The 17,652-nt window shown below is 38.7% G+C and overlaps 1 protein-coding gene across 1 annotated transcript in view; it reads right to left on the bottom strand.

The window, feature by feature from the left end:
- Positions 1-17,652, bottom strand: part of MRPS15 (mitochondrial ribosomal protein S15) — an 88,540-nt gene that overhangs the window by 32,952 nt on the left and 37,936 nt on the right. Inside the window, exon 6 of the mRNA XM_053707126.1 lies at positions 8,984-9,042. Coding sequence (XP_053563101.1) covers positions 8,984-9,042 — 59 coding nt within the window. The remainder of the gene's footprint in view (positions 1-8,983; positions 9,043-17,652) is intronic.

The raw sequence follows: 17,652 nt of genomic DNA, 5'->3' as shown, positions 1-17,652 counted from the left end.
CAGAAAAATATGTTAGCCATGTGGAAAAAATCATGCCCAAAGCGATTTATCACCAAAGTACCTCACAAAAAACGAATAACATGCCAGTAAACGTTTTATTAAAAAACAACATTTTTCAATGTCATGCAAAGCTATCACTAAGCCTGCTACCAGTCGCTACCACTGCAGAGAAGGCTTAAGTATTATTTCAGTGTTAACAGTATTTTGTCAGTCAAATTCTAGTCCCTAGAATATAACTCGACTGTGCATACATTTATCAGCCTGATACCAGTTGCTACTACTGCATTTAAGGCTGTACTTACATCATACGGTAAAAGCAGTATTTTCTTAGTCAATTCCATTCCCAGAAAATAAAGTACCGCACATACCTCATTTGAGGAGGACCCCGCATGCTATTCCCAGTCTGAAGTTACCCCACTCCTCAGAATGTCGAGAACAGCCAGTGGATCTTAGTTACGCCTGCTAAGATCATAGATAAAAAACGCAGGCAGTTTCTTCTTCCAAATACTGCCTGAGATAGAAAAACAGCACACTCCGGTGCCATTTAAAATAACAAACTTTTGATTGAAGAATAGTTAATAGTTAAGTAAAAAACTCCAGCTCCTCTCGCGACCTCCTTCTTTGTTGAGGGTTGCAAGAGAATGACTGGATATGACATGTGAGGGGAGGAGCTGTATAGCAGCTCTGCTTGGGTGATCATCTTGCAACTTCCTGTTGGGAAGGAGAATATATCCCATAAGTAATGGATGACCCGTGGACTGAACACACTTAACAAGAGAAATCAGACATTACCCTCACATATAAACAAAGATTATTGCGTGTATATTTTCACAGTGACAAGTTCATGTGAGAGAACATAAGACATATGTAAACAGCCTTATTAAAAAGTAACAAAAATTTATTGGCTATACCTTAAAACAGTTGTAACTCACATGAAGTCGAGGAGAGACAATACAAGATACGTCATTTGGCACCAAGGCAATAGACTACGCAGACCTTTATCTTTGCATTACTCTCTCATAGGAAACAGACTGTGAAACTAAGTTATCTCATCTACAAAAATTTGAGTTTTTCCTGAATACTACTATCCCCTTGCAAACATGGCAATCCACTCAAACTGACTAAAAAAGCAATACATGTGAGACCTATTATAAATTATTAACACATTGGTACTACATTCCTACGAGATTAGCCAAAATGTACGGTTCCACCTCCCCCATGTGCTGGCGTAACTGCGGGCACATTGGGGATACAATACATATTTGGTGGGAATGCCCCAAACTTAAACCCTTGTGGACTAAACGCTCCAGAGTGTTGTCCAGAATGGGTATACCCCTCCATAATACCCCTGCTAGCGCCCTCCTTCAGATTGGGACCCACACTCTTCCTAACCACCAATCATACTTCTGTATTTCTCTCTCTTAATTGTGATCAAGGCAGCTATTGCCAAATCCTGAAAAAACATTTCTCCTCAACTCAATGGCATATATCTATACAATGGAAAAAAAAAATATATTCTATACATTAAACAAGTCAGACCTTTTTGACCTCAATTGGGCAGACTGGGGAGCAAGAAGTGACACTACATTGACACCTAACATTACGTCTACCGACTAAAACTGAACTTTCACATGATATCAGCCTTCCCCTTTTTATCCCCCTTCCCCCCCCTCCCTACCCCATTCCATCTCTCCCTATCTTATACACTATTCTCCAATATCAGAACTTATTGATATTGTTATGTTTATGAATAACATATGCTTCATATCTTATTTAAAAATTGTAATCTTCTAAATTTTGGGACCTGTGAGTCCCCTCTATCATGTTTTCTGACTCACTGTGTTAGATCATTTTTTGTTTCAATAAAAAAAAAAAAAAAAAAAGCCCACATCTGGCTATTAAAAAGCGTTTGTCCAACTCCAAAATGTAAAAGTTCCAGCACAGAAATAAGCTTGAACACAACCCACACACAGGTTGAGTGCTCGCTCCTGCACGAATATGCGGTTTTGGGGGGATAAACAGCAAAAGAGACTCTCCAACCATGCTGTATTTGAGGGTTTTTTCCAGACCCTTGCAATAAAAACAATGTACCGATAAGGCTCAGTCATTTATTATTTTAAAGGGATATAAAACAGTTTGTTTTATTTCTGTAATAAAAAAGCACTAAGCTGTGGGTTATACGTAATAGAATTAATTGCAATATGTATTATTCATCATTTTAAAAGGGATGTTACCTTTTATTCCTTTTTTAACTTAAAGTGATGGTATTTTTGCGCTTTAAGCACACATATTATGTTAATATAGATACTCCGTACCATAGTCACTAAGTTTACTTTCTTTAAATTCACCAATATATTATTTATATAATTTTAGTGTTTCTTTTGCATTCCGGCATTCGTTATCTCCATCCCCCGTGTCCTTCCTTGATTTCAGTGCGGTACAGAGCAGTCCTACCCGCTCTCTCTGTATGCGCAATACTCAGCCAGCTCAATTGTAAAGAATACAATTGCTATAGCAATGGGAGCTCCATGTGTGCAGAATGAAACTTAAAAGGGACATGAATCTCTAAAAAACAGTATTTATGTTTACCTGATAAATTACTTTCTCCAACGGTGTGTCCGGTCCACGGCGTCATCCTTACTTGTGGGATATTCTCTTCCCCAACAGGAAATGGCAAAGAGCCCAGCAAAGCTGGTCACATGATCCCTCCTAGGCTCCGCCTTCCCCAGTCATTCGACCGACGTAAAGGAGGAATATTTGCATAGGAGAAATCATATAATACCGTGGTGACTGTAGTTAAAGAAAATAAATCATCAGACCTGATTAAAAAACCAGGGCGGGCCGTGGACCGGACACACCGTTGGAGAAAGTAATTTATCAGGTAAACATAAATACTGTTTTCTCCAACATAGGTGTGTCCGGTCCACGGCGTCATCCTTACTTGTGGGAACCAATACCAAAGCTTTAGGACACGGATGATGGGAGGGAGCAAATCAGGTCACCTAGATGGAAGGCACCACGGTTTGCAAAACCTTTCTCCCAAAAATAGCCTCAGAAGAAGCAAAAGTATCAAATTTGTAAAATTTGGTAAAAGTGTGCAGTGAACCAAGTCGCTGCCTTACATATCTGATCAACAGAAGCCTCGTTCTTAAAGGCCCATGTGGAAGCCACGGCCCTAGTGGAATGAGCTGTGATTCTTTCAGGAGGCCGCCGTCCGGCAGTCTCATAAGCCAATCTGATGACGCTTTTAAGCCAAAAAGATAGAGAGGTAGAAGTTGCTTTTTGACCTCTCCTTTGACCAGAATAAACAACAAACAAGGAAGATGTTTGTCTGAAATCCTTTGTAGCATCTAAATAGAATTTTAGAGCACGGACAACGTCCAAATTGTGTAACAAACGTTCCTTCTATGAAACTGGATTCGGACACAAAGAAGGTACAACTATCTCCTGGTTAATATTTTTGTTGGAAACAACCTTCGGAAGAAAACCAGGCTCAGTACGTAAAAACCACCTTATCTGCATGGACCAGATAGGGCGGAGAACACTGCAGAGCAGATAACTCAGAAACTCTTCTAGCGGAAGAAATTGCAACCTAAAACAAAACTTTCCAAGATAATAACTTAATATCTATGGAATGTAAGGGTTCAAACGGAACCCCTTGAAGAACTGAAAGAACTAGATTAAGACTCCAGAGCCTGAACAAACGCTTAAACGTCTGGCACAGCTGCCAGCCTTTTGTGAAGTAAAACAGATAAAGCAGAGATCTGTCCCTTCAGAGAACTCGCAGAAAATCCTTTCTCCAAACCTTCTTGTAGAAAGGAAAGAATCTTAGGAATTTTTATCTTGTTCCATGGGAATCCTTTAGATTCACACCAACAGATATATTTTTTCCATATATTATGGTAAATTTTTCTAGTTACAGGCTTCCTAGCCTGAATAAGAGTATCTATTACAGAATCTGAAAACCCACGCTTTGATAAAATCAAGCGTTCAAACTCCAAGCAGTCAGTTGGAGGAAAACCAGATTCGGATGTTCGAATGGACCCTGAATAAGAAGGTCCTGTCTCAAAGGTAGCTTCCATGGTGGAGCCGATGACACATTCACCAGGTCTGCATACCAAGTCCTGCGTGGCCACACAGGAACTATCAAGGTCACCGAAGCCCTCTCCAGATTGAACCTGGCTACCAGCCTGGGAATGAGAGGAAACGGTGGGAATACATAAGCTAGGTTGAAGATCCAAGGTGCTACTATTGTATCCAATAGAGTCGCCTTGGGATCCCTGGATTTGGACCCGTAACAAGGGACCATGAAGTTCTGACGAGAGGCCATCAGAACCAAGTCTGGAATGCCCCATAATTGAGTTATTTGGGCAAAGATTTCCAGATGGAGTTCCCACTCCCCCGGATGCTCCTCCATCGCCAGGGAACTCCTTGTTACCCCCTGATGGTTGATATATGTAACAGTCGTCATGATGACTGATTGAAACCTTATGAATTTGGCCTTTGCTAGTCGAGGCCAAGCCTTGAGAGCATTGAATATCGCTCTCAGTTCCATTATGTTTATCGGGAGAAGAGAGTCTTCCCGAAACCATAGACCCTGAGTTTTCAGGGGTTCCCAGACCGCGCCCCAGCCCACCAGACTGGCGTCGGTCGTGACAATGACCTATTCTGGTCTGCGGAAGCTCATTCCCTGTGACAGGTTGTCCAGGGTCAGCCACCAACGGAGTGAATCTCTGGTTATTTGATCTACTTGTATCGTCGGAGACAAGTCTGTATAATCCCCATTCCACTGTCTGAGCATGCCCAGGTGCAATGGTCTTAGATGAATTCGTGCAAAAGGAACTATGTCCATTGCCGCAACCATCAACCCTATTACTTCCATGGACTGCGCTATGGAAGGAAGAAGAACAGAATGAAGTACCTGACAAGAGCTTAGAAGTTTTGATTTTCTGGCCTCTGTCAGAAAAAACCTTCATTTCTAAGGAAACTATTATTGTTCCCAAGAAGGGAACTCTTGTTGACGGGGACAGAGAACTTTTTTCTATGTTCACTTTCCACCTGTGAGATCTGAGAAAGGCTAGGACAATGTCCGTATGAGCCCTTGCTTTTGACAGAGACGACACTTGAATCAGGATGTCGTCCAAGTAAGGTACTACTGCAATGCCCCTTGGTCTTAGCACCGCTAGAAGGGACCCTCGTACCCTTGTGAAAATCCTTGGAGCAGTGGCTAATCCGAATGGAAGTGCCACAGGTAATGCTTGTCCAGAAAGGCGAACCTTAGGAACCGAAAATGGTCCTTGTGGATAGGAATACGTAGGTACGCATCCTTTAAGTCCACCGTGGTCATGAATTGACCTTCCTGGATGGTAGGAAGGATCGTTCGAATGGTTTCCATTTTGAATGATGAAACCCTTAGAAACTTGTTTAGAATCTTGAGATCTAAAATAGGTCTGAATGTTCCCTCTTTTTTGGGAATTATGAACAGGTTGGAGTAAAAACCCATCCCTTGTTCTCCTAATGGAACAGGATGAATCACTCCCATGCTTAACAGGTCTTCTACACAGTGTAAGAATGCCTGTTCGAAGATAATTGAGACCCGTGGAACCTTCCCCTTGGGGGTAGTTCCCTGAATTCCAGGAGATAACCTTGAGAAACTATTTCTAGCGCCCAAGGATCCTGAACATCTCTTGCCCCAGCCTGAGCAAAGAGAGAAAGTCTGCCCCCCACCAGATCCTTCCCAGATTGGGGGCCAACACTTCATGCTGTTTTGGTAGCAGTGGCAGGTGACTTGGCCTGCTTACCCTTGTTCCAGCCTTGCATCGGCCTCCAGGCTGGCTTGGTTTGAGAAGTATTACCCTCTTGCTTAGAGGGTGTAGAATTTGAGGCTGGTCCGTTTCTGCGAAAGGGACGAAAATTTGGCTTCTTTTTAGCCTTAAAAGACCTATCCAGAGGAAGGGCGTGGCCCTTTCCCCCAGTGATGTCTGAAATAATCTCTTTCAAGTCAGGGCCAAACAGTGTTTTACCCTTGAAAGGGATGTTAAGCAAAAGCGCTCTGCGCGCCACGATAGCAAACCCTGAATTATTCGCCGCTAATCTAGCTAATTGCAAAGCGGCATCTAAAATAAAAAAGAGTTAGCCAATTTAAGAGCTTGAACTCTGTCCAAAACCTCCTCGTACGAAGATTCTTTATTGAGCGACTTTTCTAGTTCTTCGAACCAGAAACACGCAGCTGTAGTGACAGGAACAATGCATGAAATTGGTTGTAGAAGGTAACCTTGCTGAACAAACATCTTTTTAAGCAAACCCTCTAACCTTTAATCCATAGGATCTTGAAAGCACAACTATCTTCTATAGGAATAGAAGTGCGTTTGTTTAGAGTAGAAATCGCCCCCTCGACCTTGGGGACTGTATGCTATAAGTCCTTTCTGGGGTCGACTATAGGAACTAATTTCTTAAATATAGGGGGAGGACAAAAGGTATGCCGGGCCTTTCCCACTCCTTATTTACTATGTCCGCCACCCGCTTGGGTATAGGAAAAACATCGGGGGGCACCGGAACCTCTAGGAACTTGTCCATTTTACCTAATTTCTCTGGAATGACCAAATTGTCACAATCATCCAGAGTAGATAATACCTCCTTAAGTAGTGCGTGGAGATGTTGAAATTTAAATTTAAAAGTTACAATATCAGGTTCTGCTTGTTGAGAAATTTTCCCTGAATCTGAAATTTCTCCCTCAGACAAAACCTCCCTCCTGGCCCCTTCAGATAGGTGTGAGGGTATGTCAGAACAGATATCATCAGCGTCCTCTTGCTCTTCAGTGTTTAAAACAGAGCAATCACGCTTTCTCTGATAAGTAGGCATTTTGGAAAAAAAATGCATGCAATAGAATTATCCATTACAGCCATTAATTGTTGTATGGTAATAAGTATTGGCGCACTAGATGTACTAGGGGCCTCTTGTGTGGGCAAAACTGGTGTAGACACAGAAGGGGATGATGCAGAACCATGCTTACTCCCCTCATTAGAGGAATCATCTTGGGCAATATCATATCTATGGCATTATTATCCCTACTTTGTTTGGACATTATGACACAAATATATCACATATATTTAAATGGGGAGACACATTGGCTTTCATACATATAGAACATCGTTATCTGATGGTTCAGACATGTTAAACAGGCTTAAACTTGTCAACAAAGCACAAAAAACGTTTTACAATAAAACCGTTACTGTCCCTTTAAATTTCAAACTGAACACACTTTATTACTGAATATGTGAAAAAGTATGAAGGAATTGTTCAAATTTCACCACAGTAACTTAAAGCCTTAAAAGTATTGCACACCAAATTTGAAAGCTTTAACCCTTAAAATAACGGAACCGGAGCCGTTTTTACATTTAACCCCTATACAGTCCCAGGTATCTGCTTTGCTGAGACCCAACCAAGCCCAGAGGGGAATACGATACCAAATGATGCCTTCTATAAGCTTTTTCAGTGGTTCTTAGCTCCTCACACATGCATCTGCATGCCATGCTTTCCAAAAACAACTGCGCATTAGAGGCGCGAAAATGAGGCTCTGTCTATGACTAGAAAAGGCCCCCAGTGAAAAAGGTGTCCAATACAGTGCCTGCCGTTTTTATTAAAACAATCCCCAAGATTTAACAACTATTAAAAGTAATAATCTGCCAAATATACTTAGTAAAGTAATCGTTTTAGCCCAGAAAAATGTCTACCAGTTTTTTAAGCCCTAATGAAGCCCTTTATTCTTTTACTTAAACTAAGAAAATGGCTTACCGGTTCCCATAGGGAAAATGACAGCTTCCAGCATTACAGAGTCTTGTTAGAAATGTGTCATACCTCAAGCAGCAAAAGTCTGCTCACTGTTTCCCCCAACTGAAGTTAATTCCTCTCAACAGTCCTGTGTGGAAACAGCCATCGATTTTAGTAACGGTTGCTAAAATCATTTTCCTCTTACAAACAGAAATCTTCATCTCTTTCCTGTTTCAGAGTAAATAGTACATACCAGCACTATTTTAAAATAACAAACTCTTGATTGAAGAATAAAAACTACATTTAAACACCAAAAAACTCTAAGCCATCTCCGTGGAGATGTTGCCTGTACAACGGCAAAGAGAATGACTGGGGAAGGCGGAGCCTAGGAGGGATCATGTGACCAGCTTTGCTGGGCTCTTTGCCATTTCCTGTTGGGGAAGAGAATATCCCACAAGTAAGGATGACGCCGTGGACCGGACACACCTATGTTGGAGAAAATAATTATTTACGATTCAGGAAGAGCAAACATTTTTAAACAAACTTTCCAGTTTATTTCTATTATTAATTTATCTTGTTATTGTTTATTGAAGGAGCAGCAATGCAATATTGGGAGCTAGCTGAACACATAGATAAGCCAATGACAAGAGGTATATTTGTGCAGCCACCAATCAGCAGCTAGCTCACAGCTCTTAAATCTACCAAGGTATGCTTTTCAACAAAGGATACCAAGAGAACTAAGCAAGAGAATTAAGAAAAAAATGTTTAAAATTGTATGTGCTATCAGATTTATGTAGGGCGACACATGAAATATAATACATGATATTCTGAGAGCAATAAAGGCTCAAACAAAGGGAGAAAAATACAAACCACCCATTCCTTATGTCTATACAGCATTAGTATCAAATTAAAGGAACATAGAACCCAAAAATTGTCCTGGTTCATATAGAACATGCAGCTTTAAACAACTTTTACATTTGCAAGAACACTAGGATAGCAGCACCTTTTCTTGCCATGTATTGTTCCAGACATGTGCATGCTACCTACCTAGGTATCCCTCCAACAAACAATACTATGAGAACAAAGTAAGTTTGATAATAGAAGTAAATTGTAAAAAAAAAATATTTTAAAAATTGTACGCACTGTCTAAAGCACAAAAGAAAATGGTTGGGTTTTATGTCCCTTTATTACCCTCGTGCATAAATATACTCACCTTAGGATGCTTTTGAATATGTTCATGTAAATTCCTTATTGTGGCTGTCATGGCTGCAACTAATCGACAGAAAAACAAAATCATCATCAGGCAACAAACAGACAACAAAAAAATTCTGCACAAAGTAAATAACATGGCAAAAAGCTGTCAGGACATTCAACTATATTCTCTACAACTTAAGGAATTACGTTTATTTTATCAGCTAGAATAAGAAAAGATTCTATTAACCCCCTTAACAACGCATGTCGTACAGGGTACGTCGCACACAACTTGGTCTTAAAAGACCAGCGATGTACCCTGTACGACATTAGGGGTTTAAAGCGGCTGGAAGCGATCCTGCTCGCTTCCAGCCGCTTTCCGGTTATTGCAGTGATGCCTCGATATCGAGGCATCCTGCAATAACACCCCTTGGCCATCCGATGCAGAGAGAGCCACTCTGTGGCCCTCTGTGCACCGGACATCGGTGGCCGGTATCGTTAGTGGGTGGGAGCCGACTTGGGAGGCCGGTGGGCGGCCATCGATGGGCCAGGTAATGTAGAGGGGGGCGGGAGCGGGGCCGATGGGGGCACGCACAGGCGCACGGGAGGTGGCGGGCGCGTGCACGGGGCGGGAGCGGGTGGGAACCGCTACACTACAGAAACGTTTTGGTTATAAAAGTAAGAGAAAGGGGTATTTTAAGTTTTTTTAAAAAACAATCAAAAAGGTATCTAGGAGGGGATGGGGGGTTGGTCTTTGGGGGGGGGGGGGGGAGAGCTACACTACAGAAAAGGGTGAAAAAATAAAAAAAAGCAACAATTTTATTCTAAACTGTATACTGGCAGACAGCTTCCAGTACCCAAGATGGCGCCCATTAAGGCAGAGGGGGAGGATTAGAGTGCTGTTTGGTGGGGGATCAGTCAGGTTGGGGGTCCTCACACAGCAGCATATGTAAATATGCTTAAAAACACAAACAACCAAAAAAACTAAATATACCTTTTATTTTAGTACTGGCAGAGTTGCTGCCAGTACTTAAGATGGCGGACAATTGTGGGGTGGGGGAGGGAAGAGAGCTGTTTGGGAGGGATCAGGGGGTTTGATGTTTCAGGTGGGAGGCTGAGCTCTACACTAAAGCTAAAATTAACCCTGCAAGCTACCTAATTAACCCCTTCACTGCTAGCCATAATATACGTGTGATGCGCAGCGGCATTTAGCGCCCTTCTAAGTACCAAAAAGCAACGCCAAAGTCATATATGTCTGCTATTTCTGAACAAAGGGGATCCCAGAGAAGCATTTACAACCATTTTGTGCCATAATTGCACAAGCTGATTGTAAATGATTTCAGTGAGAAACCTAAAATTGTGGAAAAATGTAATGTTTTTTTTTTAATTTGATCGCATTTGGTGGTGAAATGGTGGCATGAAATATACCAAAATGGGCCTAGATCAATACTTTGGGATGTCTACTAAAAAAAATATATATACATGTCAATGGATATTCAGGGATTATTATTATATCTGTAACTTCTGTATTGGCCATAGCAAAGGAGAACGTAATCAATAATCCAGAGGTTTATGAAGGTATTTTGTCTCCGGACTGCAAATCAAAGGCAGGTGTTTTTAAAGGGACAGTCAGGTCCAAAAAAAAAAAAAAAAATGTTCATGATTCGGATAGGGCATGTAATTTTAAACAACTTTCCAATTTACTTTTATCACCAATTTTGCTTTGTTCTCTTGGTATTCTTAGTTGAAAGCTAAACCTAGGAGGTTCATATACTAATTTCTTAGACCTTGAAGGCCGCCTCTAATCTAAATGAATTTTGATAGTTTTTCACCACTAGAGGGCATTAGTTCATGTGTTTCATATAGATAACATTGAGCTCATGCTCGTGAATTTACCATGGAGACAGCTCTGATTGGCTAAAATGCAAGTCTGTCAGCAGACTGCCCCCTTATTTCCCACAACGCAAATACAGTGGCACCACACCGGCAACCTTTTCTATATTTATATTAGCTGACAAAAAAACATGTTCATGTCTACATACTTATTGTAGCAGAAAAGTTGGTGCTGTGCGGTATGTAATATACTGGACAAAAAAGAGAGGAAGAGACCTCTCTAAAAACTGCACATATAGCACTCTAAGCCTGGACTAGAAGTGGAGAGATTGGGAAAATTAAAATATAACTTTTATTATATATATTTAAAATAAACACTCAAGTTAAAAACAACCAAAGAATTGCAGGCCTATTCCTTAATCTTCAGTAAGCCTTTGATATGTCTAAAGTATTAGTAGGAAATTGTATAGGTGGGAAGCTATACCTAAGACCACTATTAGAAAAATCAATAATTGGTAGAGAGGATCAGTGTTACAATATCAGGCATGGGATATGCTATAATAAGGTAAAGTACTTATAAGCAATGGGAGTCATCAGATATTTGTGTTATAATGCCACTATATGTCTAACTATGATAAAATCATATAAGGATAAATATTCTAGTTAGAAAGTTGGTCTCGTATTTGTTCAGAGCGTTATAATATATGTGTATCCAACTGTATTGAAACCTAATTTACAAATATATTCATGCCTTATGGTTAGTAGGCTGTAATTTATCATCAGTTATCAATCTGAGGTCTTAGTCTCAATGTTATATTATTATTGGGATTAGATATAATAATAATGACACTCAGTAAGCATAGAAAGAGTAATGTTTGTAACTGTGTGATATCACTTTATTTGTGCATATAACATCACATTCGTGTTGTACTTGGATTGATACTAGATAATGTAGATTTCAGAGCATTCAAATTACACGTAACACCTTGTGAATGTTTTTATACTGAATTTGCCATATTTAGTTTCAAAGATTAATATAAATCAGCTTAGGTAGACTGGTGTCCGTTTCTAATTTCTTATCATTAGAATATAATTCTGACTTAGTCTCATAGTATAATTATAGTGGCATGTTTTAGCACATAAGTTAGCTAAGCATATCAGGTTGGAGTATATTTTCTAAATTGAATAGGTCATTCATATCTAGTATAACTCATACCCAATAAATTGAGTTAATAAAATTGCTGGTTATTTACGGTTGTTATAAAGATAAAGTTTTTTCACTATTATATATATATATAAAATACTACAATAGGAGACAAGGTTTGTATGAGGTTAATTACAGAATACAGGCAAGTGGGTTTGCAATGGTAAATCGAATGGGTTAGGTCTGAGCGTGCACATGTAAATTGCACTAGTGTAGTGGATTCTTTTAACCAAACAACTATGCCGGTATATGTCCGGTCTATGTTTGTAGCCACAGAGATATTTCAATCTTCTAAAACCACTTGCTATATTTCTATTAGGTAATCAATAATAATGTCAATCCCATTTCCTCTTTGTAGTGGTAGTAAAAGAGTTAAATATACCCCCCAATATGGTACCAATATTCAGCTCCGATTAGGTAGCCGGTTTTAAATAAAGCTCTTTGCTAATAGTGTGTGACAGATCACATTCTATTCGGTCTTAGTTAGCGATAGCTAGTTAGATAGCCGAGTAAGACTATTAATAATTTTGTTTGTTAAATCTGTTAAGTTTGTTAAGTCTACTCCCGCCTATACAGGCCAACAATTCTAGGTAGATTTAAAAGTGAATAGAGCTCCCCTAAGCTCTATAACCCCCTGACCGGTTTCGCCCGTATAGGGCTTTTTCAAAGGCGGCGAGCCGCCCGAAGTTTGAGAATATAAAAGGGGGTTGAGGACCCGGTCCCAATAATATCTCCTATTTGATTGGACGGTCTGACTATCAGTCTGGGTAGTTCCACCAATCACTGAATTTCTTGTTTTTGCAATAGCTGTAGGAGCTAAGAGATCACGAGCGTAAGATGCAGATATGCGTCTAATTGAATACTGACTACAAGTTGTTTAAGGTGAAGAGGGGGAAACAAAGTTTCAATCTTGAAATACTGTGTATCTTGTCCATTGTAAATATTCAGTCCTATTGATTTGTTGTATATTATTCCATGTTTTGTGATAAATTCTGTGTATAGATTTTTAAGCATATATAAATAAGTTTTATGTCTGGTGATAAACAATAAAATGAAAAATAAATAACCTAAAAATATAAAATAAATTAAAATAAAATAAAAATGTTCTTCACTCCGATTTTGTCCTCTCTTTCGTTGTTTATTTCTACTATGATGAAGTAATATACAGAGTGATATAATGATAAAGAACGTCCTTTAGAATATTATGTTTGTTCTGTTTTTTTATTTTATTTCTCATTTTTTATTTTGTATTTGAATTTTATATGTAATTTCGTTTAACTTAAAGTACTTTGTTTGTATTGATGTTATGATTCCTTATGCAAAGAGTCATACTTGTAAAAAATGGTTTGAGATATGTATTCATACTGGTTCCATTAGATGGTATTTAATACAAAGAAATATGTACCTTTGTTGGTATATGAGATATATGTTATGGTTAACATTCTCTGTAACTATTGGGAACCTGGGTTACTTATGAGTTTTGAGATGCTTTTGTGTATATATTTCATTGTAGCATAGTGAATAACTAAAACACAACGTGTTAAGTAATATATTTATTGTGATAAGGACTTTCAGAAGAGTGTTGAGTGTGACAGAAAAATTATGAATTTTAATGTGCTCTTTCTTATTAAAATAATAAGACATACAGTGTGAACAACAGGGGGTCTGTGAATTGAATGGGGTCTAACTGTGTCATGTTTCAATATGATGCAATATATGCGTCAATCCAAGGTGAATGCAAGTGTGTGCTATGTCAAAATTTAGCACAAGTTATTATGTACCCCCATTTAAGGGGTGGTACATGCTAGTGAGTGCAAATTAATATATGTGACATGAGACATGTGACTTACAGCAAAAGAAATTGTGACATAATTCTAATAAAATACTGTTAGTGAATTGTGCATACTTGTATGTGAGGTAGTTTCACTGCTGAAAATTCTAGTGGAACTAGATTTATAAAGTTCATATGATCAATGAATTTCAGTTGTTATTTAAAGAAGATTAGTGTTTTGAGTGAAATGTTTGTTTCTGTATATATTTATTGACCACATCGCTCTTAGTTAAATAAGAGCTTGTGGTTTTATTATTTGTCAGACTGTATCAAGTATGTTATTATTTAATCAAATTAATGTCTTTCCAAATGTTTTTTTATTAGGGACATTGTTTGAATTATTCCATCTGATCTAGGTTTGAAGATGTACATAGAAATTATTATTTTCATTCATGCCGAATGGTTGAACAGTATTAAGAAGGTATATCCATCTACTTTCTCTTTTTAATAGTACTGTTACAAGATTTCCTCCTCTGATGCCCAGTCTTATTCTTTCTACACCTTTGCATTGTAGTTCTTCAGCATTGGCTTTATGGTACTGTAGGAAATGTTGCGCGACGCTTGTTAGAGTTTTATCATCTTTCTTATCTTTCTCAGCGTTTCTGATGTTGCGTAGATGTTCCATTATTCTCGCTCTTAATTTTTGTGTCGTCATCCCTACGTAGAATTTTTCACACTTGCATATGAGTAAATATATTACTCCCTCCGTTTGACAACTGATGTAGTCTTTGATGACGTTTGTTCCTGAATCGGTCTATTATGTGATCAGATTTGATCATATATTTACACGTACTACAGTTGCCACATTTGTGTGATCCTGGTGCTAATGCTGTCTTGGTTTTGTGTCTCTGTAGATGGCTACTCGTAATCATATCTTTGATGTTACGTGTTCGTTTGTATGAAATGGAGGGTCTAGTCCCTATGATATCTTTTAGAATTGGATCGGATTTAAGGATGTACCAATATTTGTTCAGAATTTCATTAACCCTTTTCCTTTGGGAATTGTATGTGGTTATGAGTCTTGGAGCATCACTCCTAGATCTGAATTTCTTCTTTAGGAGTTCTTGTCTATTGGTTTCCTGTGCTCTGTATTTTGCTTTCTTGATGGTTCTTTTACTATATCCTCTCTCCAATAATCTACTCTCCAATTCTTGAGCACGTATTTGGAAAGTGTGTAAATCCGAACAATTTCTCCTGATTCTCAGGATATCCCCTGTAGGAAGAATCTTCATGGTGTTACTTGCTTGTGCACTGCTATTATGAAGTAGGCTGTTAGTTGCCGTTACTTCTCTGAAAAGATCCGTCTTTATGGTACCTTCAGCATCTTTGAGTATTGTTAGGTCCAAGAATTTGATACATTGTTGGTTTGCTTCGTGGGTTAATTTGATGTTAACATTGTTGTTGTTCAGTACATTGATGAATTCTTGTAATTCTCGATATGGTCCTTCCCAGATGAAGAAGCTATCATCTATGTACCCAAGCCACATAGGAATTTTATCTGTGTAGTTTTTATTATTCTCCGTAAATACATATTCTGCCTCCCACCAGCCAAGGAAAAGGTTTGCATACGTTGGTGCGCATGCTGTTCCCATGGCTGTTCCCCTTGTTTGGAGGTATTTGTTGTCAAAGATGAAATAATTGTATTGGAGGATAAATTTGAGAAGTTTGATTATAAATTCATTGTGTTTATCTTCTTCCGATTTTTGATCCAGAAAGTACTGAACCGCATTTATTCCATCCACGTGGTTGATTGAGGTGTATAAAGATTCAACATCGGTTGTTACTAACCAAGTATCTTTGTCAGTATGAATATCGTTTAATCTTTGAAAAACTTCCATGGTATCTTGTACATAAGATTGGAGTTCTTGTACAAATCTTCTCAGTCTGTAGTCTAGATATTTACTGGCCTGCTCTGTTAAACAACCAATTCCAGAAACGATCGGTCTACCCGGGGGTATGTGCTTGTTCTTGTGCACCTTTGGAATGAGATAAAATGTTGGTGTGATTGGATGATCTCTCTGTAGAAATTTGATTTCTTTTGCATTGAGGATGTGGTTCTGTTTGGCTTCATTTATCATGTGGTTATAGATTTTAAGATAACCTATGGTAGGGTTATTTAGAAGTCTCATATAGCAATTTTTATCTGTTAGTTGTTTATTGGCTTCCTTTAGATACATCTCAAGAGGCCATATTACAATATTGCCACCCATGTCTGCGTTTCTGATTACCACTTCATCCCAAGTACTCATGTCCTTCAGTGCTTGTCTTTCCTTGTATGTTAAATTGGGAGTTGTCGGTAAGGGGTGTAGAGCCGAAATGTCTTTGCAAACCATCTGGTTAAATACCTCTAATTGAGGGCAGTGTATTTTCTTAGGTACATAGGTTGATTTAGTGTGAACTAGATCCATCCACTTGCCATGTTCTATGCCATCTGACTCTCCTAATAGAGTGTCCAGATCTGGAATAGTTTCTAGCTCTTCTTCATTCCAACCCCAATCTATGCTGGGTTCAGTAAATTGTTTCTTTAGATATAATTTTCTGATGAAAAGTTGTATATCTTTAATCGTTTCATATTTGTCTATCCCTGTGGATGGACAAAAAGATAGGCCTTTAGATAAAACTGCAATGTGTTCCTTAGAAAGATTTATTGTGGAGAGATTAATAACTCTCAATGATTTTTCCGTAACAGAGAGAAGGGACTCGGGGCTCTGGGTTGCTTTCTCCAGTGCCTCTGATTGCTGTTCGTGTTGCGTCCGCGTCCCCTTGTGGGTCTTTTGCTTTGCCCTCCCTCCTCTCCTGGTGTGTCTGTACTTTCGCCCTGCTCTAAAAAATCCTCTCTTTTATTTCTGTTAGAAGCTCTGATTGATTGGATACTTGTGGAGGTACTAGGAGTGACGCTGTTTACAGGTTCATTTTCCTCTCCATCCATGTCCGAGATGTCACTTTGAATCACTGTCGATTTAGTATTGTTTCCTGGATTTTTATAAAAGTTTTTATTGCGCCATTTATAGACTTTGTTGTTTTTAAAGTCTGTGATGTCTGTTCAGTTTACTTTGTTTTATTTCTTTTAGTTCTAATTCCAGTTTGTCTAGTTCCTTTTGATAAGATTTGTATAGTTTATCAAATTCAGTATCTGTTTCGAATTTCGTTAAATTGTCAGTTTAAATTGTCAGTTAAATTGCCCCCTTATTTCAGTTCTTTTGAGGCTTAGATACAAGGTAATTACAGAGGTAAAACGTGTATAATTATAACTGTGTTGGTTATGCAAAACTTGGGAATTGGTAATTAAGGGATTATCTATCTTTTAAAACAAAAATTCTGGTGTTGACTGTCCCTTTAATATATTCATTTTTTATGCAGACTTCATGCAAGGAAGTGCCTAATTGCTGAAATATGCAATGCCTACATATAAAAATACTATAATGGTTAAAATATTTTTATATGTAGGAATTGTATAGCTCATTAATAAGGCACTTCATTGCAAGAGGTCTACATACAAAATGAATATATTAAGCACAATTACTATATTAACCCCTTAAGGACCAGCGACGTACCCTGTATGTCGCTGGCCTTTTTTTGGGACTTGATTGTTTTATAGCGTGGTCTTGCCACCAGCGTTGAGACTGCTCTATTCCACAAAGCCTGCTGGAGGGAGGGAATTAATAGCGTGTTCTTGCTAGACTTGTGCTTTTATGTCCTGAAAAAACCCTTAACGACCAGTGACATACAGGGTATATTGTGGTCATTAAGGGGTTAAACACACTGGATTTAGAGTCCAGAGACAAATACCTTGACTATTGCTAATGTTCTCCTTTGCTATGGC

The sequence above is a fragment of the Bombina bombina genome, chromosome 3 (assembly GCF_027579735.1).
Source record: "Bombina bombina isolate aBomBom1 chromosome 3, aBomBom1.pri, whole genome shotgun sequence".
In the NCBI taxonomy this organism is placed as follows: Eukaryota; Metazoa; Chordata; class Amphibia; order Anura; family Bombinatoridae; genus Bombina; species Bombina bombina.
The sequence above is the reverse complement of the archived record's forward strand: the minus strand, read 5'-3'. Positions and strand labels throughout refer to the sequence as shown.